Source organism: Denticeps clupeoides, chromosome 15, assembly GCF_900700375.1.
Source record: "Denticeps clupeoides chromosome 15, fDenClu1.1, whole genome shotgun sequence".
Lineage (NCBI taxonomy): Eukaryota > Metazoa > Chordata > Actinopteri > Clupeiformes > Denticipitidae > Denticeps > Denticeps clupeoides.
Genome location: NC_041721.1, coordinates 9466654 through 9492628, shown reverse-complemented (window position 1 = coordinate 9492628; position 25975 = coordinate 9466654). Strand labels below are relative to the sequence as shown.

At 42.1% G+C, this 25975-nt stretch overlaps 1 protein-coding gene across 1 annotated transcript in view; it reads left to right on the top strand.

The window, feature by feature from the left end:
- Nucleotides 1–25304, top strand: part of cdk17 (cyclin dependent kinase 17) — a 35281-nt gene extending 9977 nt beyond the window's left edge. The window contains exons 2-17 of the mRNA XM_028953895.1: nucleotides 8890–9038; nucleotides 13087–13251; nucleotides 16437–16570; nucleotides 17413–17538; nucleotides 18089–18145; nucleotides 18720–18834; nucleotides 18986–19080; nucleotides 19460–19522; nucleotides 19694–19817; nucleotides 19934–20054; nucleotides 20168–20265; nucleotides 20571–20676; nucleotides 21039–21081; nucleotides 22759–22849; nucleotides 22947–23024; nucleotides 23582–25304. Of these exons, the coding sequence (XP_028809728.1) occupies nucleotides 8912–9038; nucleotides 13087–13251; nucleotides 16437–16570; nucleotides 17413–17538; nucleotides 18089–18145; nucleotides 18720–18834; nucleotides 18986–19080; nucleotides 19460–19522; nucleotides 19694–19817; nucleotides 19934–20054; nucleotides 20168–20265; nucleotides 20571–20676; nucleotides 21039–21081; nucleotides 22759–22849; nucleotides 22947–23024; nucleotides 23582–23619 (1581 nt within the window). The 5' untranslated portion in view covers nucleotides 8890–8911 and the 3' untranslated portion in view covers nucleotides 23620–25304. The remainder of the gene's footprint in view (nucleotides 1–8889; nucleotides 9039–13086; nucleotides 13252–16436; nucleotides 16571–17412; nucleotides 17539–18088; nucleotides 18146–18719; nucleotides 18835–18985; nucleotides 19081–19459; nucleotides 19523–19693; nucleotides 19818–19933; nucleotides 20055–20167; nucleotides 20266–20570; nucleotides 20677–21038; nucleotides 21082–22758; nucleotides 22850–22946; nucleotides 23025–23581) is intronic.
- The last annotated feature ends 671 nt before the right edge of the window (nucleotides 25305–25975 follow it).

Genomic DNA, 25975 nt, shown 5'->3' with positions numbered 1-25975 from the left:
AACAAGTGCGTCTCTTACACGTCTCATATAGCACCATGAATATGTCCCCTGTGTTGTTATTCTCCAGTCTGGTCGCTGGGAAGTGTACCCATCAGTCATCTGTTCCCTCCATCCTTGTTCTTTATTTCTCTGAAAAAGGAACTTGGGTAATGACCATTCTCACATTGCGTATGCTTGATTTACATACGTACGCTTTCTCACACGTGCACTCGCACACAGATGTTTCATGGCAGTGGAGACAGCAGGGTCTGGTATTGAATATTTTAAGTCATCACTGGGGATGCTTGGTCTCCTTGCTGAGTTGGTAGGAGAAGGTGAAATGAACACTCTCACATGTTCACACAAAGCACTTATTGTGTCCTGTGGGCTTAAATGCTTCTTGTAAAAAGCTCTATTTTTGCACTTGTGTATTTTTATCTGACTGGACCGCACTGGTTATTGTAAAACATAATGTTGGCTTTGTGCTTCTATTTTGTTAAGATGTTAAGGAAGGCACATGATTATTTGTGGCTGTGTGTGTGTGTGCACTGGGGTTTGGCTGTAACTGTCAGTAAGTGATTTCCCTTGGGATACTTGCTGTCTATAAGTCTTACTTCCTGGTTCATGGTTCAGTTTGGGGATTGTATAATTGTGTGTGTTGTATAATTGGAAAAAAATGCAATTACAATGATAATTCTCTCTCTTTCACACACACACACAAACTGAGAGAGAGAATATGCACCATCATGTTCTTGAGGTGAGGCCTGAATTTTATGATTTTATTTTTCTGATCTGAACTTTTGACCTGTAGCCTAACTTCAGTGGCATTAAGGTCAGAGGGCCTCGTATTTCAGCTGAACAACAGAACTGGTTTGCTGTTTTTTCATGGAATGTTGTGCTTTTTGTCTCTTTTCCTCCTAAATGTGCCTCTTAATATGCGATTATCACAACTCTTCAGTTCCACCCGAGGTCTGTCTCTGTTAAAAAGATTTGCCCGCTCCTCATAACGAACAAATTAAATCATCTCGGCAGTTCTAATGTGAGTCTTATGTAACGTGGGGTCTAGAAGAGCAGCACACAGACCTACGTTTCTAGAGCAAGATGTTTTAAAAAAAAGATTTGACTTCATGTGTTTTTTCTCGTTTTTTTTTTTTTTTTTTAGGTCAGTCCTAATTTCATTCAGACACTTAATATTTGCTAATGTTCCTCACCCCACTGAGTGTATAGAATAATAGAACAGAGCATGATGGCTGTTAGCGCCTGGAGCCAGTTCTAAGTGCTCTACGCAGACATCGAGTACATGACTAGATTAATGGACACTAGACACCAGAGCGTGACGTATGAAGAGGGGGAGATTAAATTAGCTCATGTTTAGGTCATGTGACCTCTTGGTCACCATGGATACCTCATGCAATGTAATGGGGATGTTGTTGTTTACCAGTGTTGACATTTGCGTTCTGCTAATTTCCAATTCAATAATTAAGCCTAGTGCTGGAATAAAAGTGTTTCTGAATTGAGAACTTCATTGAAGTTAGTCTTAGACAAAAAAAAAAATGCCAGTGAAGTTCTTCATTCAAAAATGCATTTAGTCTAGGGCGTGTCTTAATCCATGACCAGGAACCTGACCCTATAATGGATTTAAATGAGCAGGATTTGGGTGCGAGGTTCCTGCTGTATGTATTCTGTTGCGTGCTTTGCTCACTACTCTTGTCTGCTGGCAGCGCTGGAGTTGCCGTGGTGATTTCATGCTTCTTAGCCAAGCACAAAGATATCATTCTGCTCACTCCTGAGTGTACACACAGACACACACACACACACACACACACACACACACACACACACACACACACACACACACACACACACATGTTTTCTCCTGCATTCTGTCTCCCGTGCTCTCCAGCTACTGCTTTCTTTCTCCATTTGTTTTTCACTCCTTTCTCTTCTCGTTCTTTCCCTGTCTTCCCCCTCGGACTGAGCAAGGGATGGATTACTGATTGTAATCTGTGTGAAACAGGCAGTGTTCTTTGGGAGAAGGAGGTGTCTGTTGCCATGCCGACGGGTGAGGATTTTGGTGTCTGACAGAAATAGTCACACAACTCTGCTGACATTCAACCAGACAGACAAAAAGAGGCCTCACGCCATATGCAATTTTTTTTTGGACCCCCCCCCCCCTCCCCAAATTCCCAGTTTTTCCTGCTCCTTATATATTTCATGTCTTCAGATATTTTAGTTTTACTCAAATTGTGTAAGGATCCCCCCCTGCTTGTACTGACACTCCAGCATGAACTATTTGCCTCCTTCCTAACAGGCCCAGAGGATGAACTGAAAAACCTGATGCCACCATTACCATGCAGGACTGCAGTGCCAGCGTTTATTTTTGAATGTAGTGCTCGGTTTTAGACAGTTATGACTGAGCCTGTGTTTCCTAAAACATTGCTGGTTTTCTATCTTGAGACCTCGCAGCCAGCAGTGGTTTCGGGAATTTTGGACAGGAGACCATTCTCGGATGTGCCCTACATGCACTTTAGGGCCAGAAACAGTAATAATATTTTAGCAAGGAGATTGGGACGGAACATTCAATGATGTCCCATAGCTTAAAATTCATCGGAGCTTATTCATTGGATGCCCTTATCCAAAGCTGCTTCGGTAGTTACAGGGACAGTCCCTGTGGAGACACTGAGGTTAAATGTCTTGTTCAGGGACACTGTAGTAGTAAGTAGGTTTTGATCCTGTGAGTTCTGATTCTTAGGCGTGTGTGTTACTCACTAGGCTACTAACACCAAGTGCTATTTTGAACACTGTTACATTTCATAATTTTTAAGTCATAGCGAGTTTAGCCCACAGGTCATATTAGGAATGCATTGATGTGACTCAACTAAGTGCATGTTTACTACATCGTAAATATTAAATGAGTTGAATATTTATTTAATCAAATCGAGGCAACATTGAGACCGTGGCGCACTTCAGTTCTCAGGCTGCCTGTAGACGCTACCAAGTCAGCGAAATTTAACAGGCATTCACATGCAGTCCTGCGGGCACGAGAGAGTGTGATACCAGCATCATCAGAAGAGTAGCATCTGAGACCGAGGTGTTATGTGACATTAGATAAATGTGCCAGTTCTTTTGCTTGTAAATTGTAAGCTTATCACTTTGCTTATGATCTGGACCTTTGACCTTATTTGAACATTTTCTGATTACTCATTTACTCTCTTTGAATATAAAGAGAACCTCTTCCGTTTTAATAGAGTGCTTTGTTTTAATATTTTGGCTTTTGTCATGACAAACCATATAATTATTGTTTTAAAATGTTAAAATGCTGATTGTCCCCCTTACACTCAGCATGTAATTTCACATGGAATGACCTTTAAATGGATTCCAAACTTTGCCAGAACATTTTAATGAGCTCTCATAACCCTGCAAATGTCCTCATAACGGAGACTCGACTTTCCAGTGTCTTCCTTGTTGTGACCCTCAGGACATAAGGTGTTTACGGAACAAGCCCTTGCTTCATGCGCTGTTAGTTGGTGAGGGAGTTCGTGATTTTATGTGGGATCCTGGCAGGACGTCTGAGTCTCTGAGGACTTTGCAGCTTTACAGGCCTAATTAGCTCGACCCAGCAGTGCGGTCTTTGCTGCCGTGTGTTTTTTTTTTTTGTGTGTGTGTGTGTGTCACACCAGCCTTTTGATCTTGTGCTTTCTTCTTTAAATTGAGCCGGTTTTGCATACCCATCGCAGCATAAACCAGCTTTTAGTTCAACTACTAGGGCTGCATCTGACTATCAATTTGGTAGTTGACTCATCTGCTGATTTATTTTCTGTTTCTCCCCGTGCAACGCTTCCTGCAGGTGTGGTACCTGTTCTGGGATCTGGTTGGTTTTAGTAACCTCGTTGTTCCGTAACAAATTTAAACAACCCGTAAAACATATACATTAGGAAATTAAGCTTCATAGCTTTATTGCATGTATTTGTAACATTAACAACATTAATTTCTTCCAGCTTCACACACCTTGCTTAATTCTGAACTGAAATCTCTATCGTTTACCACAAATTAAGATGAAGGTGAACTATCACAGTCTTTGTAGTCTTTACGGCTACTCTTGTAAATAATACTACTTTCCTAAATAATTTGTTGTGCCTCTACCTGCAAAATTACGAAGATGAATATGAGTTGTTGTCAACAATATGTTGAGAGAAAACCCCATTATTAACGAGAGAACAAATACGCAATAAGACGAGTTAGGAAAGGACTCATTTAATGCATTTAAATAATATTCCTACAGGTCAACAAACAAATATTATGAAAATTTTATGGCTTAACGTACCTATACGGAGTAGACATCACTGCTCCTTGGTGCCTCGTCTCAAATGCTCATGCATCACATTCGTGCTGCCATGGAAGGAAGAATCCGTTCTGCCCTGATTGGTTGTGAGTGCAGTCTTTGCCGATAGTAGGAGCGCTACTGGTTCCATGACTTCCTGTAGTACACTGCAGGTACCGACGAACATCGGTGGAGTGCAGCGGCGCTGTGCTGCAAATGGATTATATTCCATTTATAATACAACTCGTTCGCATAATCAAAATTTCAATGTTGACTAACGGTTTCTGCCCCAGCAAGTATATGTGTGTATAGCGCGTGTGTGAACTTTTTTATATATTGAATGACTGCATTTATCTCCTCCATTTCTGACAAAATATCTTGACCTTTTTCCATTGAAAATCAATTGGTAACAGTTTACAGTGGTGGATCATGTGACTCGCCATTTTGAGACACTGCAATGTCTTAAACCACAGCTGCAGTCTGGTACTGGGATTTGTGAGCTTCCATGTTAACAGTTGCGTGCAGAACGTTAACCAATTTCATGCCATGTCAGGGAATCACATGGTTTAATTAAATTTTCTGTAATCTGTAAAGATTCTGGAGGAATGGCCCAGTGTAAGAAGGAGGTTGCTCGCACTCAGCACTCCTGCCCCACCCCCTGCCCTTCTCCTTGGCCCGGGCTCTGCAACGCTGCTTTGTTTCGCTGCTCCTGCTAATAATGACACCTCACACCCAGCTCTGAGTCACACAAAGAGAGCTTATCTCACACAGGGGTGCCTGTCGTAATTCCGCTCTACCGTGCGGTTGTGTGCGTGGGGTTAATCTCGCCCATCTCTTGGGTATTGGGTGTACACCCTCTGTTTTTGAATGTGTGTGTGTGTGTGTGTGTGTGTGTGTGTGTGTGCATGCAATGTAATCCTCAATTTTTTTGCCAAGCTTCTGGAAATCTGGTGTCTAACACACATAAGAGCATCAGTGTGTGTATGTTTGTGCTTGATTGAGTGGCAGAAAATCTTCACCAGGCCCCAGAATAATGAACCGTTGATACCAGACTGGGTCTGTGGATGGGTGTATGATCCCAACTGTCTGACATGTTAATTTCAGGAATTTATGATCATTGCCGTTAATATCCAGCCATATGCTGTAAAAATATGCTAATCTCTGGTTCAGATCTGGCACGTAATTATCCAATATATCCATGAGTGCAAAGTGGTGGATAACATTTTTTTACCCTTTGAGCCCAGGTACCAGGGACAGTCATTATCATTATTTCCTCTTCTTCTTCCTCCTCCTTCTTCCTTCGGGGTGCTTTGATTAGGGGTCGCCACGCTGGATTAACTTAGTTCTACGCACCATTAACATTTTACGCCAGATGCCCTACTTTGTGCAAACCACCTGATTTACCCAGGCTTGGGACCGGCACCAAGAAATACAATGTCCCCTGCATCCCAGTGGCTGGGTTGGAGCAGTGGTGTAACCATTTTAAATGGTTTAAATACCCTCTGAACATGTATCATATCCACAGAGCTGGCAGAATCACAACTAAACATCTTAAAAAACGTATGAAATAAGTCGTTTCTCCTGTATCAGCTTGAAACAGAAGGTCTGAAGACTACGACGACACCATTACTACCGACTGAAGCAGCAGCAGCAAAGGAATAGCATGGCTGAGGGGTCAGCGGGACACGACATGGACATGGGATCACGATGCAAGTTCCGGTTAGATGACGGATGAATCAGGATTACCGTTTTGTCACTCATAATATATACTGAGCACAGTTCTGGCTGGCCAAACCCCCACCCGTTCTCCCAGCCTGCCCACTACCATGCCAGCTCACCAGTGTCCACTGCTGGGCCTTCGAGAGTTGGCTGAGGACAACAATAGGTGGTTTTGTCTCTGGTCCTCTTCCCTCATTGGCCAAGAATGCAGCACATTACCGTAACAACAGTGTCAGTGTCCGGTTGGGCATTGTGGGACGTCAGGAAGAGAAACGTTTGGAAGGAGAGCAGGACGCTTGGTGTTAGTGATGTGAGGAGAAGCAGGAGATGTTGTGACTTGTGAACTCTGTGTGCTTCCCCTGTGTGAGGTGTGTGTGCATAAATTCCTTCTTTGTGTGTGTGTGTGTGTGTGTGTGTGTGTGTGTGTGTGCTTTCATACACCCTTCATTAGTACCATTTTAATGATCTTGACTCCAGCTGTGAGAAGAGTGCTACTGGATCAGGGCAGTAGTGACACACACCCACACACACCCACACACACCCACACACACCCACACACCCAAACAGTCACCAACCAACATCAAAGGAACATACCAACTATGTGTGCCTGTGCCTGTGTGTGTGTGTGTGTTACGCTAACATTGTGATTGGGGGAGCACAGTAATATCCTGTCTATATACCACAGGTAAATACAGAGTGTGTGTTTGCTAGGTGATGCGTGCATTTGTTGTTGTGAAGGTGTATTTGATTATATAGCTGTTAGTGTATTGTTTGTGTGTGTGTGTGTGTGTGTGTGTGTGTGGTTAAGGGGCTGGTCTGTAATCCTCCTTCAGGGAGGCTGAGTGCAGGAAGCCCCTCCTCCCTGTCGCTTTGTCAGACAAACAGATGGTGTGTTCGTGTGTGAGAGGGGGAACTGTGTGTGTTTGTGTGTGTTCAGTACAGGCAGGATGAACTCGCATTTCCTTTAGGGTTTGAGAGTGTTTCGTCTTTATGTCATAGTGAGTGGAATTTGGTCAAACAAGGTCTAAGAGTCAAAAGATGATCTTTTCTCACTGAGATTTAGGGGTCTGGTTACACATATAATCCTGTTACACATTTCTGATGCAGATGTTACTCCGTAATTACTCTAATTTCCAACAGTGTGTGTTAAGGGGGGCCAGGTAGTGAATGTTATCGTTGAGCGCAGTGTGTATTGGTACAGGAAAACTGGCCAGGGAGGACCTTTCAGCAGATTTTGGAGATTTGGTCAATTCACAGCACTAACACACACACAGTCTTTCTGTACAATGAGCAGGAACAGCCCTGCTGGTCAAGGTGTTTCCTGTAGGCTGGAGGAAGTTACGTCACGGGTCACTACTGATACACACACACACACACCACATGCAGCAGTATGTGGTGTTCTCCCCCCCTCTGTCTCTCTCTGTTTCTCTAGCTCCCTCTCCTTATTTCAGAAAGATGCAAATATATTTAGTACAGAGGTGACATTTTCTTCTGTCTCAACTGTCAGCTGCCCTACTGCCCTCAATCTGTCAGTCAACACTACCACACCCACCAACAACACCACAGAGCGATGATGCCGTGGTGAAGGCGAACAGCCCGGCACATTCTCTTAAAACTCAGAAAACCAATGAATAAATAACTAAATGTATTTTAATGTTTTGAGCCAAAAAGCACTCCTCGCTTCTCATGCAGCAGACGTGAAAAATAAATGTGTGTTGTGCAGTTATATAATTGTAAAACGCGGAGAGAGGAGCCAAGACATCCAATCTCAGAGTTAACTTACTTCAATAGTATTACTCGACAGTGGATATTACAATATTCCTATTACATTTGAACAACTGCTTTACTCTTTGTTTTACTCTTTTAATCTTTAAATTTGTTGTTCTGCTCCATTTGATAGCGACAAGCAATTCTTGCACTTTTTTATCTGCTATTGCTTTTTACATACTTGGGGCTGCAGAATTTTCTTTAAAGCGTCTCTCATGTAAACATTGGGTCCTCCAGGCACTGCTACTGCCTGCTGCGGTGCCTGTTGAAAATGGTTGTATGGTCTGCCAGCAATTTCCGTGCACCGGTAGATGCAAAACTGGAATTTGCGTATTGATATTAAAATCTATACTAAATATTGTTATCAGTTAGTATCTCAGAATTTTTTTTGACAACATTAACACACACATATATACACCCTGAGCCTAATTTAAATTTAGACAAAAGCTTGGATTACCAATAATTCAATCATTGGTTGGATGCACATGTATGTGAATTTATAGTTGTGACAGTAAACCTGTTAAAATGGTGTTATGGAGAACTCATATGATCATATAATAGGAGATTGTTGATACATATATAAAGTATTATGACGATATTGCACATATACCAAATGAATATATTTGCCAGAGGAGCTGATGTAGTGAAATTTTATTTTGTTTTAGAATAATATGGTTTATTGTGTGAATTGTCCGTCTGTTCATAAATTAGACATTTTTGGTGTGTGACACACTGTGGGGTGAGGTGTCTGTATAGCAGGCTTCTGTCGCTCATGAATATTTGATTATGCATTTTGTTTATTCATGAGAGAGTTTTTCTTAGAGTCCTACCGAGTGTGCCCTGTCTCCCCAAAGACCCTGCCAGGAATTAGTTGCAGAGTGTGTATGTGTACACACAACTACACAACGTGGTGGCGTACTGTTACTCCTCTGCTGGTAGCAGTTTGGCCAGTTTGACTGTGGGCAAGCAGAACCCCGCCCTTTTTGTTTGTGTATTTGTGAATAATGCAGGTGACTTAAAATGTACATATTAGATGAATGTGTTTTCAGTATGTATAATTTTTTTTTTGTCTTTTCTCCTGCTTCTGTCATCCTTTCTCTCAGGCCCCCACTGTCTCAGCGGCCCATGGAAAAAATGAAAAAGTTTAAAAGGCGTTTGTCACTCACTCTGCGTGGGAGTCAGACTATCGATGAGTCCCTGTCTGAACTTGCAGAGCAGATGACGATCGAAGAGAACAGCAGCAAAGACAACGGTCAGTCTCTCTCTGTGTGTGTGTGTGTGTGTGTGTGTGTGTGTGTGTGTGTGTGTGTGAGAGATAGTGTGATAGAACACAAAATGTAAAAAAGACATTTGGATTTAGTATGTTACGCTCGCTAAGTAAGCAAGAGATCACGTTTGATCGGGAATGCAGTGATGATGGCTTCAGATGAAAGGCCTGCATTAAAAAAAAAAAAAACATATAACCTTTTTTCACACTCTGTCAGCTGGTAATTACATAAGGGCCTAACACCTTCAAAATAAAGGGATGTGTGAGCCGAGCATGTGAGGAAGGCAGGAGGGGGGGGGTCAGGAGCAAGGCTCGAGTCGGTGTAAGGAGAGGAAGGGATTGAGTGGAGAGATGAACAGGTTTGGTAAGAGCTCCTTCTACTTCCTGTTGATATGTCTCTATTCCCCTGAGCAGGTTTCGCTTTGAAGGGATCTCTTCTTCTGCTTCAGACAGATTTTATTATAAAATCCTTTAACTGCTGCTAAGATTTACATATGGTAGGGTAAACCATAAGAGACAAATTGAGTGTGTTATCTTTCTCATCATTTGCTTTTGAAGTATGTATTTGTCTGTACTTCAACGATAATGTTTAATGTTTCTTCTTGTTTGAAGTGTGAGAGTTACACACAATGCCGTGTCTATCGGCCTTCGGCATAAGAAATTTATGAGTTAATTAATCTCTCAGTGATGTTCCCTAAGGCGCATGCTTGGAGTCGCCATTGTCTTTGGTGCTTGATGCATGTTACAGGGAGCAGGGCTCTACATGTAAATGGTTGGTTGAAGTGAAATGCAGCCCTTTCATAGATTTCATCAGAGCTGTCTGGTTGATTGGGTCAGTCTGTGTGGTTTGGTCATACAAGTGAAACACAGACTTATAACTGCACAAGAGTTCTTTTCCGGCATTTTTTTAAGGAATTGTATATATTACCGATGACCTACATAAGTTGTGTTTTACATTTGGAATAGTTATTTTGCAGTTTTGTCCAGTTTGTCTAACTACATTTCTCCACCACACGTTTACTCTGCTGTGATTACCTGCAAACTCATAATCTCTTATTTTTCTTGCATTTAATAGCCAGTGCATGATGTAAAGGTCATGCTGGTGAGAAAACAAATGTACCAGTTTGGTTTTGTTCTAAGGTAATATAGTATATTATTTTCATATATATTATATGGCATTTAAAAGTATATTCTAGTACATTATTTACTCCGGTACATGCAGCTTTTTTTTACTGTAGTTATTTAAGCGAAGTAATGCCTCATTGTTTGAGGTGGTCCTTAACGTTCATGTGTGTGTTTGGTATTTGCCATAGCAGCACCACAGACAGCATGTGCAGAGCATTTGACCAGAGTAAGACCCATTCATCACAGGCTGGTAATAGAGAGTCTTCTCATTGCGACCAGGGTCGTCGGTATGGCGACCAGGCGATGCTCACTCGGGGGACTGCCGAGAGCTCTCAGCAAGGACGGTGCTTTTCTTAAGAACCCTGTTGCCTAGCAACAGGACATCAGGCCTTCATGAGGCTACAGTGGGATCAGAGTAGATGATTACATTTATTTTTTTAATATATTCACTTAAATATCATGCTTCATTGTGGGAGGGTGTTTATTCATTGTGTCATGTTGCACACTCTTACATCAGCAGGTTACATAGGTGCTTAGTCTGCGCAGCTAAAGAACGACATTGTTGCTGCGCTCGCCATTGGTAACTATGGCGCTGACTTTGGAAAATTCAGGAGTTTCCATGGTGTTGCCACGGCACGGACTGTTTCTCTGCTGAACCAGCAGGGTGTCTCCATTGGACCTGTTTTTTGGAAGTTCTTATGTTTTTTTTTTTTTCTGCTATCTTTCTCTTTTTATATTTGATTTCAGTATTTGCTTGGGGATATAAAACCAAGTCATTAAAATAGTCTTACCACTTCAAAAAGGGAGCCTGTCTATGTATGCAGTAAAAAAAAAAAGAAGAAAGAAAAGATATGTTTCCAGATATTGCATTCTGTTTCCAGGCTTTTGTGTGTGTGTGTGTGTGTGTTGCCCCACCAGACAGGCTACAGTGTGCTGAGATGACATGATGACAGATCACCACCTGGGGCTGGAGGGAGGGTGCATGAGGAATGACTGGGAATCAGTATTTTAGAGGGGACGAACAGGAGGGGGAGATGAAGGGAGTGGGGGCGGAGCCTATGAATGAATAAAACAAGATGGCCTTTGATCCTAACAGGCTCTAGAGCCCCTATTTATCTCCTTATGTAACAATGAGAGGCAGAGAGAGAGAAAGAGACCAAGGGAATTAGGGGGAGAGAAAGGGTGAGTGAGCTTGTTGCCAGGTGCAGCTGGCAGTGGAGTGTGTGGGTACAGGTGGGAATGGCTGGTGGGGATTTGAAACATATACACACAGACACATACTTAAACATGAGGTTCTTAGCAGTACATGACTCAAAGACTTTGCTATTTCATTCTGATGACTGTGAAGCTATTAAGGACCATAAATTATGTACTTTCAAGATTAATTCAGCGACTAGACAATATGACTGATAAGTTTGCATACATTAATGTGCCTCTGTTGATGGTTGTTACTTTGGCATAAAAAAGGCACAAAACCAAAGGTTTTAAACTGAGTCTTAAGTTGAATGTTTGGTAAAGACCTCTTTTAATATCACTCAGGTCTTTTGGCTTTGAGTGCCAGATATAAACTGACCTGACTAATCAGTAATCTAACAGAATCAGTAGCACATACATGTGATTACAGAATGGGCCGGTGGGCAGTGGCTTGATCAGTTATTGCCCTGGTTTATTACTGGTTTATTATTTTTGTCATATACTTAATACCCCACAGGCCTCTCCCACCCAACCATATTTAAATAAGAAAACAGTACATAATTGGAAAAGATATAAAGACCTTGTATGCCCTTGAGAATGTGTATGTGAGTGTATTGATGAGCCCTGGTTTGCTCCGCTTGCCTGATTCCTTTACCAATCTGTATTTTCCGTCTCTAACTGACCCAGTTCACCCAATCCGTTACAGATTCAACAGCACAGTTTATGGGAACGTCCATAATGGCACAGCTCCACTATGTTGCAGAGGTTTTATTGATGCAGCAGAGGCCACTGACGTGACTGGTCTCTTTGCACCAATCACTACCATTGATTGGGATAGGGATTTGTTTGTGTATGTGTGTCATTAAAATAAACTACTGGACATTTCTCTACGTGATCCATGGGACATTTTGATAACACAAGCTACTTTATCCCCATAACTAGAGGTCAGAACTATGAACAAGTGTGACATGTATGTAGTACTTGTTCCTTACTACTGGGTCATTCAATATAAACAACAAGAGCCATACAAGCCGTTTTAAAACTTGCCATGTGATGCACGGGACACAGATCTTTTGTTAAATCAAAGATCCACAATAAAATTCTGTGAACTCTATAAACATTCAGACAAATCTATTGCCCCAAACATTTAAATGTATAATGGGTGTCAATATTGTCCACCACTTCAGTAATATAATGTTTAAGCAAAACCAATATATGCAACTAAAATGATGGTCTGATGCACCGGACAACAATATCACTGGTCTAAAAGCTACATGAGTGCTGTTAAGTTTAAAATATGATGGCCAGTATTAAGAGTAGCCTGATGCACTATTCAGTATACCAGGTATAAACTGAACTTTAAATGTCTGTGTTATGAATCGGGTATACTTTGAATTCAATTGAAATTAGAAAAAAAATGTACATTGTGAGAGCTAACAGTGTTTCAAATGTCTGTAAAAGCTTTTAAAATTAAAATGGCCCTGCTTTTAATACAGATCTGTATTTTAACCCTCTTAATATATCTGACCCTACAGGTTTTGGAGAAATGGCCAGCCAACCTTTTAGTCTTCTGCACTGTATCTGTGCATGCTTACTTGGTTAATTGTGAAACCTTTTCTTTCCTTTGTTGCAAAGGGTCAACACAGATACAGATGATGATCTGTTGTCTATTTTAGAATAACCTGTGTGTGGTATGTGCGTTTACATGTTTCAGAGCCCATAGTGAGGAATGGCCGCCCTCCCACTTCTCACAGCATGCACTCCTTCCTGCACCAGTACACAGGCTCCTTCAAGAAGCCTCCCCTTCGTAGACCCCACAGCGTCATTGGGGGATCCCTCGGCTCCTTCATGGCCATGCCCCGCAATGGCAGCCGGCTCGGTAAGTATCCCATGAGAAAACAAACATCACTCTTCATCATTAACTTATCGCATACACCTCTTTAAGTCCACACACTTATGTCAGTCACACGCTTACAGTGTTTGTTACAGATGCCGGTCAGTCTCACTGCCATGTCTGTGTATGAAGTGCCATGTCTGTGTATACACTACACTGCACAGTTTTACAGTAAAAAAAAGGAAAATCATGAAATGAGCTTGAATAGTGTGTGAGTGGAGTTTGCATGCTCACTCCGTGTTGGTACGCGTTTTCTCCGGGTTCTCTGGTTTCTTCCTGCCATCCGAAGGGGAATTTTTTTTGACTCGAAGTGTGTCAGGAATTAACAGGAACAAGCGGTTAAGGGTAGCGAGTGAGAAAATGATTGAATTTCTAAAAGAATTACTGAATTAATAAGCAATAGTCAGTGACCGTGGAACAACAACAGGCCTTGCGTATTCAAGATCACAATTTGTTGAAGTAATTCAAATAATCATTGAACCTTTAAACTGACGGACTTAAATGAGCGAGCGCAGTGCTCCATTGAACTCTTAATTGTTGCTGATAATGGGCCTCTCTACATTTGTTCTGATATCCACTTAGCCATTTACAACATTAAACCGTGTCTGGACAGGATTTTTTGCTCAATTTGATATGATTCTAATGGGGAAAAAAAACTATAGTTTTTTTTCTAAATTACACTTAACGCACAGAAGTAAATCTGTCGTCATGCACAGCTCACCCCCACCTGCAACAAGCCCCCGGGTCAACCCTCCTGGCACTTGAGTGTAATTGTGCGAGGATGACTGATTACGCAGACATGCGAACCCTCATCTCTGACGCAGGAGAGGAAATGCTCACGACTGGAGTCAGACCATGCTGTTGTCGTGGGAACAGTTGGAGCTCTGTATGTACCGCTGTAGTAGACGACACGCGCAGAAGGGGGGCACACTTTGGAGGAAGTGACTCAGCGCTGGGCGTGGGGTTTGAGAGAACAGGAAGTGTGTATCAGCACGCCAGCTCTCTCCTTCTGGAGTGTGGCAGCCTTCTTTCTAACACTTGCTCACTCTCATGCTTCATCTGATCATTCTCACAAAAACACAGTAGCTCCAAATAAAATGTCTTCTTATGTTGGTTTGTTTCTGCAATCCTGTTATCTTTAATTACTGGTTTCCCCAAGTAACATGTAATTACAAAACACCACACGCATGCAAAGGTGGTTTTAATCTGATCGCTTACGTTGGTTAAAGTTGAGATTGTCAGGCCGCTACACAGATGCGAGCTCCACCTGAACCCACAGGAAGTAAAGTGGCAGTAGAGTGCAGCGATTTGCAGCATGAATCTGACCCACTTGCCACCGCTGCTGAAGTTGAAGAGCGTTTGTGCTTGAAAGGTGTAGATTGCAGATATGAAAGTGGAGCAGAGCTGGCCTTGTTTTGTTTTTGTTTTTTTCGGCACATCACTTAACAAATAGACTGGGAAACAGACATGCATAACTGTGGAGCTAGAACGTGAAAGACAGAAACGAGCAGCAGTGCGGGTGAGGTGTGATGGAAACGGAAAAGGTGGGCATGGGTGGGGGTGTGAGTTAGGGCGAGACAGACTGAGAGAGAGAGAGAGAGAGAAGGAGCGTGGGTGAGACGGCGACTCTCGAAGGTGCCAGGATGGGAGCGGCTGCTGTGCCGCTCATTAGGGCAGGGTGCTGGGAGCAGGAGGGTGAGGTGAGGTGAGATGCCTTTAAAGGTGAAGGCTGAGATCTGACACCAAGATTCTCATTAACTCTGTGTCAGAGGGAAAAGTAGGTCGTATATATTCTGACACGCATACACACACAAAGGGTGGATTCATTCTTTTAACCTGTGGTTTGGTTCAGATTGTGTTTGTGTGTGTGTGTTTTTTTTATGGTGAAATCAGATAGTCATAGAAACCGTTTTTAAACTATCCAGCTTTTCCGGCTTGTTGGATCTTACTTTCTCTCACGAGCCAGTGGTGACCTAGCAGGTAAGGAAACGGTCCTGTAATCAGGAGGTTGTGGGTTCGAATCCTGAACTACCAAGGTGCCACTGAGCAAAGTACCATCCCAACACTCTGCTCCCTATCATGGCTGCCAACTGCTCACCCACTGATTGTTAAATGCAGAGGAAACCTTTCGTTGTGTCAGCATGTGCTGTGCTGCAGTGTTTCACAACGACAATCACTTTGCTTCCCCTTTCTGTTCAGTAGCTGCAGTTTTTTTTGTTGCCCGCTGGAGGCGATGGGGATAAATAAGGCAACAGATTGGCGACTCATGAAAGAGTTTATAATGTCTCACCGCTGCTCTGTAATGTTGTGCTTTGTACAGCACACTGTTAAAATGCGGGGGGGATGCGGTGATCAAATAGATTGCTGAAGTGTGTGTTTGAGGGAGAGAGACTGGTAAGAGAGGAGTGTGTGTTTACACCAGCTTGGTAACAGGTAGTCATATATTGTTCAGTACTCTCACATAATGGAATTAATCCACACACCATCCTGAAGGCACATTCCAAAAGATGCCATGTTCTGTGTTTTTTCCCCCCTGTTTTAGTGTAATGATTTCAGTCTGTAATGCTGTATTAATGAAACTACAATGTTTCTTTGTGAAGAGGAGAAATAAGTTGTTGTGCAGAAGGTTTTTCCTCAGGTGTGTATGTGCCGTTAGACCTGGTATGCGTTTTGGGAAAGCTTTAAGTCCTTCCCTTCTAAGCAAACCCTTTTCCACTAAAAGACTCTATTCATCCCTTTAAGCTGATGCTCACAACACACACTGTACAGTACAGTGTTGATGTAACAGCACAGAAATCCCATTCACACAGTCCAGAACCTCTCTATAATTCATTCCGTTTTCATGGACTGGGTACACACGCTTGGGAATACTACAGCAACACGTAAAGATCACTCCAGTTTTTTGGTGCATCAGTTCTTGAGTTCTACGTGGAATAGTAAAAGCCTCCTGTGATTGGCAGATTGGCAGAGGGTGCAGACGGCTGTTGCAAAGAGGGTTTTTCTTGAGACACAGCCAGACCATCTGTGTGGTTCATACATACCTGAAATCCCTCTGTACACGCGCACACACACACACACACACACACACACACACACACACACACACACACACACACACACACACAAAAAAAAAAAAAACCTCACGTGAACTAACCTCTCCTCTGGTTCAGATATAGTGCACGAGAACCTGAAGATGGGTTCTGACGGGGAGAGTGACCAGGCTTCAGGCACATCTTCAGACGAGGTGCAGTCTCCCACAGGGGTGTGTCTGAGGACCAGGGTGCACCGACGGATCTCTATGGAGGTGAGTGTCTCGTAATGAGCCGAAGCCTGAACGTGGTCTTCTTCTCTCTTTCTCTCGCTCTCTCTCTTGCACTCTGCCTCTCTCTCGTTCGCTCATCATTCGCTTGCGTTTGTTTTCATCTCGCTTCCACATGACAGGATCGGAATGTTGATATTCCGTGTGTAGTCAGGTCAGCGTGTGAGCAATCCCAGCATATCAGAGACTATGAAAAATGTTTGTGTGCGAGTAACATCACAACAGATACATTTATAGATCTGGGTGTGTTTTCTGTGACCTTGATAGTAAAGAACCACATCATCTCCATCTGCCAAGATGTAGAGGTCACAACGTGCCCTTTTAAGTGTGTGCGTGAGTTCCAGAGAGAATGTGTGTGTCCATTTGTCCTCACGGCTGAATGATGGCTTGCTGTTGATGTGAGGGTTTTAATGAGACACATGCTGCCTGGAAATGCCCTGTTGTGTCTTCACTGTAGCAGGAAGCTGCAGCTTCGTCTTTCTGCCCCCTGCTGTTCAACCTCTGCATGTGAACACAGCTCGCCGACAGACATCACTCATTATTAAAAAGTAAAAGCTTGTGATCTGGTAGTTCTGTGCATGCATATGTGCCTGTGAACGTGTGTGTGTGTGGGCGTAGGTAGGAAGGAAAGAAGGAGCAGCAGCACCGTGTTTATTTGTGGACACCTCAACAAATTGCACACAGATCTAAAATACACACTGTAACCATGGCACAAACCGCTGTACTGTAGCACAGTAAACGGCCAGCACCCAGGCTGTCCTTTACAAAGTCCCCGTTTCATCTTTTATGCATTGTTTGTGTGTGTGTGTGTGTGTGTGTGTGTGTAGGACCTCAACAAGCGTCTCTCTCTGCCGGCGGATATTCGAATCCCTGATGGCTACCTACAGAAGTTGCAGCTCAGCAGTCCTCCATTTGACCAACCCCTCAGCCGGCGCTCACGTAGAGCGTCTTTGGTGAGTGCGTAAACGTGTGTGTGGTTTTATGTGTGTTTTGTCCTCATCTTGTGTGTACGAGCTCCATGTTAACATTTAAAAAGGAAAAAAAATCCCACACATACACACACACAAGTTCAGCTGGTCTTTCTGACCCTGATCTCTTTAGGTTTTGCATTTGAATGCCTCTCTGCCTCAGTGTCTCACTGTTTGCTTGGTGTCCATTGTTTTGGGCCGATCATCACTCTCTCCCCCCTTCCTCAGAGTGTGGGAGAGGGTGGCCCGGAGCAGTGGCTGCCAGGTCTACCAGTGTCCCCTGCTCTTTTTGGCACCACTCGAAATTCATTTACTCCTTCATGTTCATATGCTTCAGCATTTATAGCAGAAACTTTTCATTTCTCCTCACTGGCTATTTACCTGCAATAAATAACTGTTGACCCTTTAGTGTCTCTGTTATCAGTATCAGTTCGAAATGGTTGTGTGCTCGATGTGAATGGTCTCTGTTTGTGAATTTGAAATGCAGTTATCCTGGGCAAGGAGAAAATGTGTCTTGTCTCTGATTTATTTTTAGTCGGAAATTGGATTTGGGAAGCTGGAGACCTACATAAAACTGGACAAGCTTGGAGAGGTCAGGTTCTTTGACTACTTGCATGCAGAGATGAACACACACACAGCAAATAGTGAGAGAGAATGAAACCCTTCTTTAACACTAGCAGTCCCAGGGAGCATTTGGCTTTTCTACCTATAAAACCCACAGAACAGCCGATGGGCTGGATGACTTTTAACTAATATACTTAAACGGGATGGTGAGCTTCTCAGACCTTGTTTGTATTATGCATTCAGAAACCAAAGCTGTCGAAGCTACAACTAGGGGCTCATACAGCATCGTAAGCAGTAGATGTGTGCAATCATTTGAATGTTAATGTAGGCTGTAGGTCACATGAATTCCTCCGTTTTCAGGCTCTGGCCAAATGGCCAATGCTAAATGATTTAGGCTTGCTATCTCGAATCATAAAAGTATTGCTAAATATTCAGTTTCAGTATTGTCTTTATGGTGACAGGATTTCCTGAAGGATTATGAAACCGCAGCAGTGTGTTCTTTTTCACTCATAATTTATTTAGACCCAAATGAAATGTGGGGGATTCAGCAGCCAGTGCAGAACTTTCATTCCCCTCACCCTGTTCTCTCTATTCGTCTCCAGGGGACGTATGCCACAGTTTTTAAAGGGAGGAGTAAGCTGACAGACAACCTGGTGGCACTAAAAGAGATTCGCCTGGAGCATGAGGAGGGGGCACCATGCACCGCCATCAGAGAGGGTAAAACTTTGTTAATCTTTCTCAGAACTTCCTCATCCAGTAATGGATCATTTCAGCCTCACTCCTGAGGGAGTAATAAATCACAATTAATAAATCGTGATTTGATTTACTTATTTTTGATTGGGTTTATTAAATCTCCTCTGTCTTTCAGTGTCTTTGTTGAAAGATTTGAAACACGCCAACATAGTGACGTTGCATGACATCGTCCACACGGAGAAGTCTCTGACGCTGGTCTTTGAGTACTTGGTGAGAAGATTCTTCTGGAACTCCATCATCTTCATCCATTTGTGAATTAATACTGGCCATGATGGGACACTGTATGCACACTATGTGTTGGGATGCCTCCAACACGAACAATTTTTAATGACATTGCATCCATAAGGTTTATGAGTGTGTTTATAGGAATTTTTGACCATTCTTCCAGAAGAGCATTTGTGAAGTCAGGCACTGACAAGAAGGCCTTGCTTGGTCTATGCTCTAATTCATGTTTTAATGAAAAATTGGATTTTATACATCTGTGTCCATAGAATTGATAGGAACAACAGAATTTAATGATTTGGTGGGGTGTCCCAATACTTTGGTAATATAGTGAAATTCTGTCCTGGTGACCTCACTTCCTGTGTAGGATAAGGACCTGAAGCAGTACATGGATGACTGCGGGAACATAATGAGCATGCACAATGTGAAGGTAAGAACCACTGAGCTGAATCAATCAAAATTAAATGTCTATTTAGGGGTTTCATACACATACCGGTCACTTTATTAGAAATGCCTTGCATGTTTAGCATTGTAGTGCAGTTGTGTTGAAAAGTAAAATGTTCTCAAGTCTGTTACTGAGTGATTGTGTTTGTGGCTGTAGATCTTCCTGTTCCAGATCTTGCGAGGTTTGGCCTACTGCCACAGAAGGAAAGTTCTTCATCGGGACCTAAAGCCCCAAAATCTGCTCATCAATGAAAGAGGAGAATTGAAGCTGGCAGACTTTGGTAAGTGTGTGGTGTGCTAATCACTTGTGTTCATTCATATGTGCTATGGGCTGGTGTGTTTGTGTATTATGTTTGGCGCCATGATAGAGTTTGGATAATCCCTATGTCTGTGGCAGGTCTGGCCAGGGCTAAATCTGTACCCACTAAGACGTACTCTAATGAGGTGGTAACACTCTGGTACAGGCCTCCTGATGTCCTGCTGGGCTCTTCTGAGTATTCCACTCAGATAGACATGTGGTAAGTGTGTGTGTTAGACATTGTTTTTTATTTGAGCTGCAGCTTCAAGAATAAAAAAGGAAGTATGGCTGATTTGTTTGGCAGCCATATCACAAGTGTGTGTTTGTGTGTAGGGGAGTTGGGTGTATATTTTATGAGATGGCTGCCGGTCGGCCTCTGTTCCCTGGATCCACAGTGGAAGACGAGCTGCACCTTATTTTTAGACTACTGGGTGAGTGGATGCATAAGCACACAGTCATACTTAACTATAAGGTAACATTCACACTTAGGTACATCAAAAATGCCATGCGGGTAGGTGTCGTTTGTGCATTTATGTGAATAAACATGTGTTTTTCAGACATGGCTTCTACTGATGACTCTTATCTGAGACACATAAACACAATAAGTTCTTTTTTTTTTTTTTAAGCGAGCTGATTTCTTTCCTTGTTCACTAATTTTAAAGAAAACAACAGCACCCCCTTCAGTTAAAAAAATATATATTTCAGGGTTTGTGAGAATGTTATTTGCATATTTCAGGCACACCTATTGAGGAGAACTGGCCAGGGATCACTTCTAACGAAGAGTTTAAATCTTACAACTTTCCCAAGTACAAACCTCAACCCTTCATTAACCACGCGCCCAGGTACTGTTCCCAGGAAAGACCATGAAATAGAGTACTGGTGAAGATTTGATGTGTGTGTTTTGAAAATGGAAGTGTGGTATGATGTGAAACATTGTGGTTTAAAATTAAGAGGTCAGTGTTGCTAACTCCACACTGATTGAATTGTCTGTGTGCATCAATCTAACAGGCATAAATACAATTTAGTCTTCCTCGCCTGTTCATTGACCTGAAAATTGACGTCATATCCACTTCAGAAGGATTAAAGAGTTAAAGAGTGGCTTGTGTTTGAATGAGAATGAATGTCCCATTTTATTGCTCACTATCTGCTGATTTGCCAACTAACTGGATAAATTCTCACACCTCCTTACCTGTTCTGCCTGTAGGTTGGACACAGAGGGCATTGAATTGCTGTTGTCTTTTCTGAGGGTAAGTGACCCTATATCACCTTATTTGTGTTTTCTCACTTACAATCATGGCAGAAATTATCGGCACCACTGGAATTTTCCCAAAAATGCACCAATTCTGTCAGACAGTTGTTGCAATTACAAATATGTGCACAAAAAAAAGCCAAATCTGACAACATTTCGGGCTGGACAAAAATATTGGCACCTTTTCCAAACGATGGGTAATTGTCTGAGGACTTGTGGGAAATTTCAACAGGTCAATCTCCAGAGACACACACACACACACACACACCACACACAAAGACTGCAACAAAGATAGTCTGAATGGTGGATAAACAATCCCAAACAAGTTTTGCTATGTTCTACAAGTTGCTCAAACTATCCATCAACATCTGAACATAATAAAATGCTATGGCAGGAGAGACAGGAGGACCCTACTGCTGACACAGAAACATAAAAAAGCCAGACTGGAGTTTGCCAAAATGTACTTGTGGAAGCCAAATCCTTAAAAATCCTCATCTGTCTTGTGGACAGATGAGACCAAGGTAGAGCTTTTGGTAAAGCTCATCATTCTAATGTTTACAGAAGATGTAAGAAAAGAACTACAGTCTTTACGTACAGTCAAACAGAATGTTTTGGGGAGGTTTTGCTGCCTCTGGCACTGGTTCAAGTGAAGTGATTGTCACATGTGATACACAGCAGCACAGCACACGGTGCACACAGTGAAATGTGTCCTCTGCATTTAACCCATCACCCTGAGTGAGCAGTGGGCAGCCATGACAGGCACCCGGGGAGCAGTGTGTGGGGACGGTGCTTTGCTCATTGGCACCACTGTGGCACCTTGGCGGATCGGGATTTGAACCGGCAACCTTCTGATTATGGGGCCGCTTCCTTAACCGCTAGGCCACCACTGCCCGCACCACTGGTTGCCTTGTATGTGTGCAGGGCAACATGAAATCTGAAGACTTCCAAAATATATAGGGGTGCAATGGAGGGCCCAGTGTCAGAAAGTCAGGTTTGTTCCAGCAGGACAATGACCCCATACATACCTCTAAAAGCACACCAAAATGGTTGAAGACAAAGCGCTAGAGAGTTCTGAAGTGGCAAGCAATGAGTCCGGATCCAAATCCAATTTAACACTTGTGGAGAGATGTCACAATTGCTGTTGGGTGAAGGCGCCTTCAAATGTGAGAGACCTTGAGCAGTTTGCAAAAGAAGTGGGGTCGGAAATTCCAGTTGAGAGGTGTAACTCGCTTGTTGGTGGATATGATTTCATTATTTTTTTTTTTTATGGCACTTTATTTCAGTTTTTGTTTTTCTTGAAGGGCCGCACAACCAAATATTAAGGGTGCTAATAATTTGGTCCAGCACAGTTTTTGATTTTTGTGTGAAATGATGTCACTGTTTTTTTGTGTTATTCCAATGCCGATAAAGGAGAGAAACATTTGTAATTGCAACAAATTTCGGGGAAAATTCCAGGGGTGCCGATTGTTTCGGCCGTGACTGTTCATCTTCACATAACACCTAGTCTATAATGTTATAAGAGGGTGTTGAGGAAATATAAGTCTAATATGTTTGTTTCCCAATAATATTTTTCCCCCCTCAACCAGTCTTCTGTAGTGCATTTATCCAAATGACAGGTCTGAACAAATCACAACTTATTGTGTTAATTATATATATATATATTTCTTTTTACCAGTATGAATCCAAAAAGAGAATCTCTGCTGATGAGTCCATGAAGCACTCTTACTTTAAAAGCCTGGGCGTACGAGTGCACGCACTGCCAGAGAGTGAGTTTCCGCCCCTCAGACTGAATCTCTCTTTCTCTCATTTATCTGCTTTCTATATTAGAGAAAAAGAACACTTATTTTACCTCTCTTTTTGCAGACATATCAATATTCACTCTTAAAGATGTGCAATTGCAGAGGGACCCAGGATACAGGAACTCCTCTTATCCTGAAACTGGTGAGACAAACACAGACAGACACACACACACTACAACTAGTACCTAGGGTTGTATTTGTGTTGTGCATCTGTAACGAAAACCTAGGAAACCAGATTTTATTAAGCCTGCAGCTAATGCTAGCCTTGGTAATCAAACACAGATATGTATCTCCATAATTTTTCATTTTTATTTGGATAATTATTCCTATTCTTAATATTGGGCAAAAAAAATCATTTTTTCCGTGGGCACGCACACTCAGAATTTAGTATCACTTTAATGTTAACAAATAATTAATGTTTAAATGACATCTATTGTCTCTTAGTTTTGTAAATTATTTTTAATGGCTTACATTTCATCCAAACTACGTAACCTCACTGCCAGTTTGACTTAATCACTGTTTAAGTGTTGAGTGGTATTAAGTGCAGTCTTCCAGCAGGGGTCACCCTCCACCTGCTGTCAGAAACACTACAGACCACGTCTTAACCCCACCTTCCTTCACTGTGGCAGTGTCTTAATGCAGGAGGTGTACAGTTTTAACCACTCTGCGTCTCTTTTTACTCTCCTCTCACCCTGACAGGAAACAGTAAGAACCGAAGACAGAGCATGCTCTTCTAGACTGACCCTCCACCACAACTTGCACAGATACACAAAGACAGACCGATGACCTGGGGTGGTTGCTTCAGCTTTGTGACTGGCCGTGTGTAGAAAGATCGTTCTGCCTTCTGTGAGGGGTCCTGCTGACCCCACCAGCCCCAGCGCAGCCTACGGCCTCAAACACACACCAGCACCCTCTCTCCTTCTCACACACACACACGCGCGCACACACACACACACACACACACACACATGCTAATATCACAAACATCCACCATCCATGACTGTTAAACTGAGTGCCGCTTTCTTCCTCTCAAAGAGTGAAGGCTGGGCTGTGTGTCTGAGTGTGTGTGTCTGAGTGTGTGTGTGTGTGTGTGAGTGAGACATTATTTATTTGGAGACAGAGCAGGGAGGTTTGGGTGGGTGGTGTTATGCTGCTAAACTACTGTCTGTATTTAACAAACAGTTCTGTTGAACGTCCTTGGTCACCATGGACAATCGGCGTGTTACGGAGTTTCTTGTTCTGTTCTGAAGTTGCCTGTTTTAGTTTCACTTCTTTGGGATGATATGCCTTTTTGGAGTGTTTTGATTTGAATTGTTTTATTGGAGTCCACTTGCCGAGGATCAGAATGAGAGAAAAGATGTGCAACCCACCCATGGTCACTGACATGGTCCTTGTGAGCAAATTTATTTTTGGGGAGACATGGTCCAAATATGAGCTTGATGGTAGGGACCAAGGTTATCCCTGATGAGCAAAGGGACCATGGGATGAACACATTTGCCTTCAGGGAGTCTGTGGGAGTGAGAGACTAAATTTTGACTTTTTTTTTTTTTTTTTTACTTCTCCAGGCCATTTGGTGCATTGGAAAGAGAAACACTGGACCATTTTTGCCATTCAAAAATTAAGCCAGTGATGTGATGATAAGTCACCTCTTTTTTTCCTTAATCTCCAATTTTTTCCTCTTTTCTGTTAGTGAATTCTAATTGCATGCATGGACATATTGTGTGCTTATATTCACCTTCCTTTGGAGACCTAATGGTTTTATGCATCCTCACAACTGTAAAATTTTGTCATATTAGCTCTCCATTGTAGCTGTTGAGTGTGTGTGAGAGAGAGAGAGAGACAGAGAGTGTGTATGTGAAGGAATGACATTGACTGTACAGTACTTCAGGGCCCAAGGATAATGATGGATGTGAAAACTGCGATAGTTTATTTAACAGTATTAAGAATATTTTCTGTTACATTTGAACGCTCCTTGTGAATAATGGTGTCTTTGTTGCATGTTGATGGACTTGCTGTCCTACATCTGTGCTAAATTTATTTTTTTGAGGTTAAAAAAAATTATTAAAAAAAACTGAACTGTTTAGCGTTTTAACAGTTTGCGTCAGACCACTGCTCTTTTACAGAGTTTCTACATGATTATGAAACATTTCAAACTGCAGTTTTATTTGAACAGAACAAACTGTGTTATTTCATTTTGAACTGACTGTAATATGCATTAATATTGTAATAGTGTGTAATATTTTAATTATGATCCTTATCTGTAGACAAGTGTGTGTGTACCTTACGCATGGATTATCCCGTGTTGTGGATCACTGATGCGTGCGCTCAGACATTGATGCCCATTTCTGAACGTTTAACTCTTTCTACTGCAGATATTTATTTCTCTTAACCAGTGAAGTAAATTTGTTCTCTTTCATAAGGATCCCACTTAGTGTGGTGGTTTATTTGCCCATGATATGTATACAAACTACGTATATATGTATATATTTTGTAGCTTTGAATAATTTGCATATGATACAAAAGTCTACAAAAAAAACAAGTAATTTATGCATTCAGTGGAAAAAGTATACTATACAGTATATGTCATGACCTTTTTTAAGATTTCGCCACCAAGGTTTATTGATCCAAGTTTAACAAGTAAATGATGGATTGTAATGTTAGGATTGATTGGGTTCAAGAATGCTGAAAACATAGCAATTCTAAAATATATAATTAGTTATTAATTGTATATGTTGTTACCACATACCAAGTTATATTTTGAAAGTGATTCACAGCACACGGTTAACACAACAATGGCACCTTGGCGGTTCAAGATTTAAACCTCAGGTAAGCTATGAATATGGCTATGAAATTATCCCTTTGAATTGAAGACAGTGTTCACTGACGCTTTTAAATACATTTTCTTCTAGCGAATCCATCAAATGAACATTAGTAAGACATTGCTGGTGTACTGATCTGTAGTTAGTGACTTAATAAAAAGTAGATAAAAGAGTGCTGGGACCCTAAAGTACCATGAACAGGAATAAAATTCACACAAGTTATTAAAAATAATTTACTCTAAATTAATTTACATATCTAAGAACACATCATGAT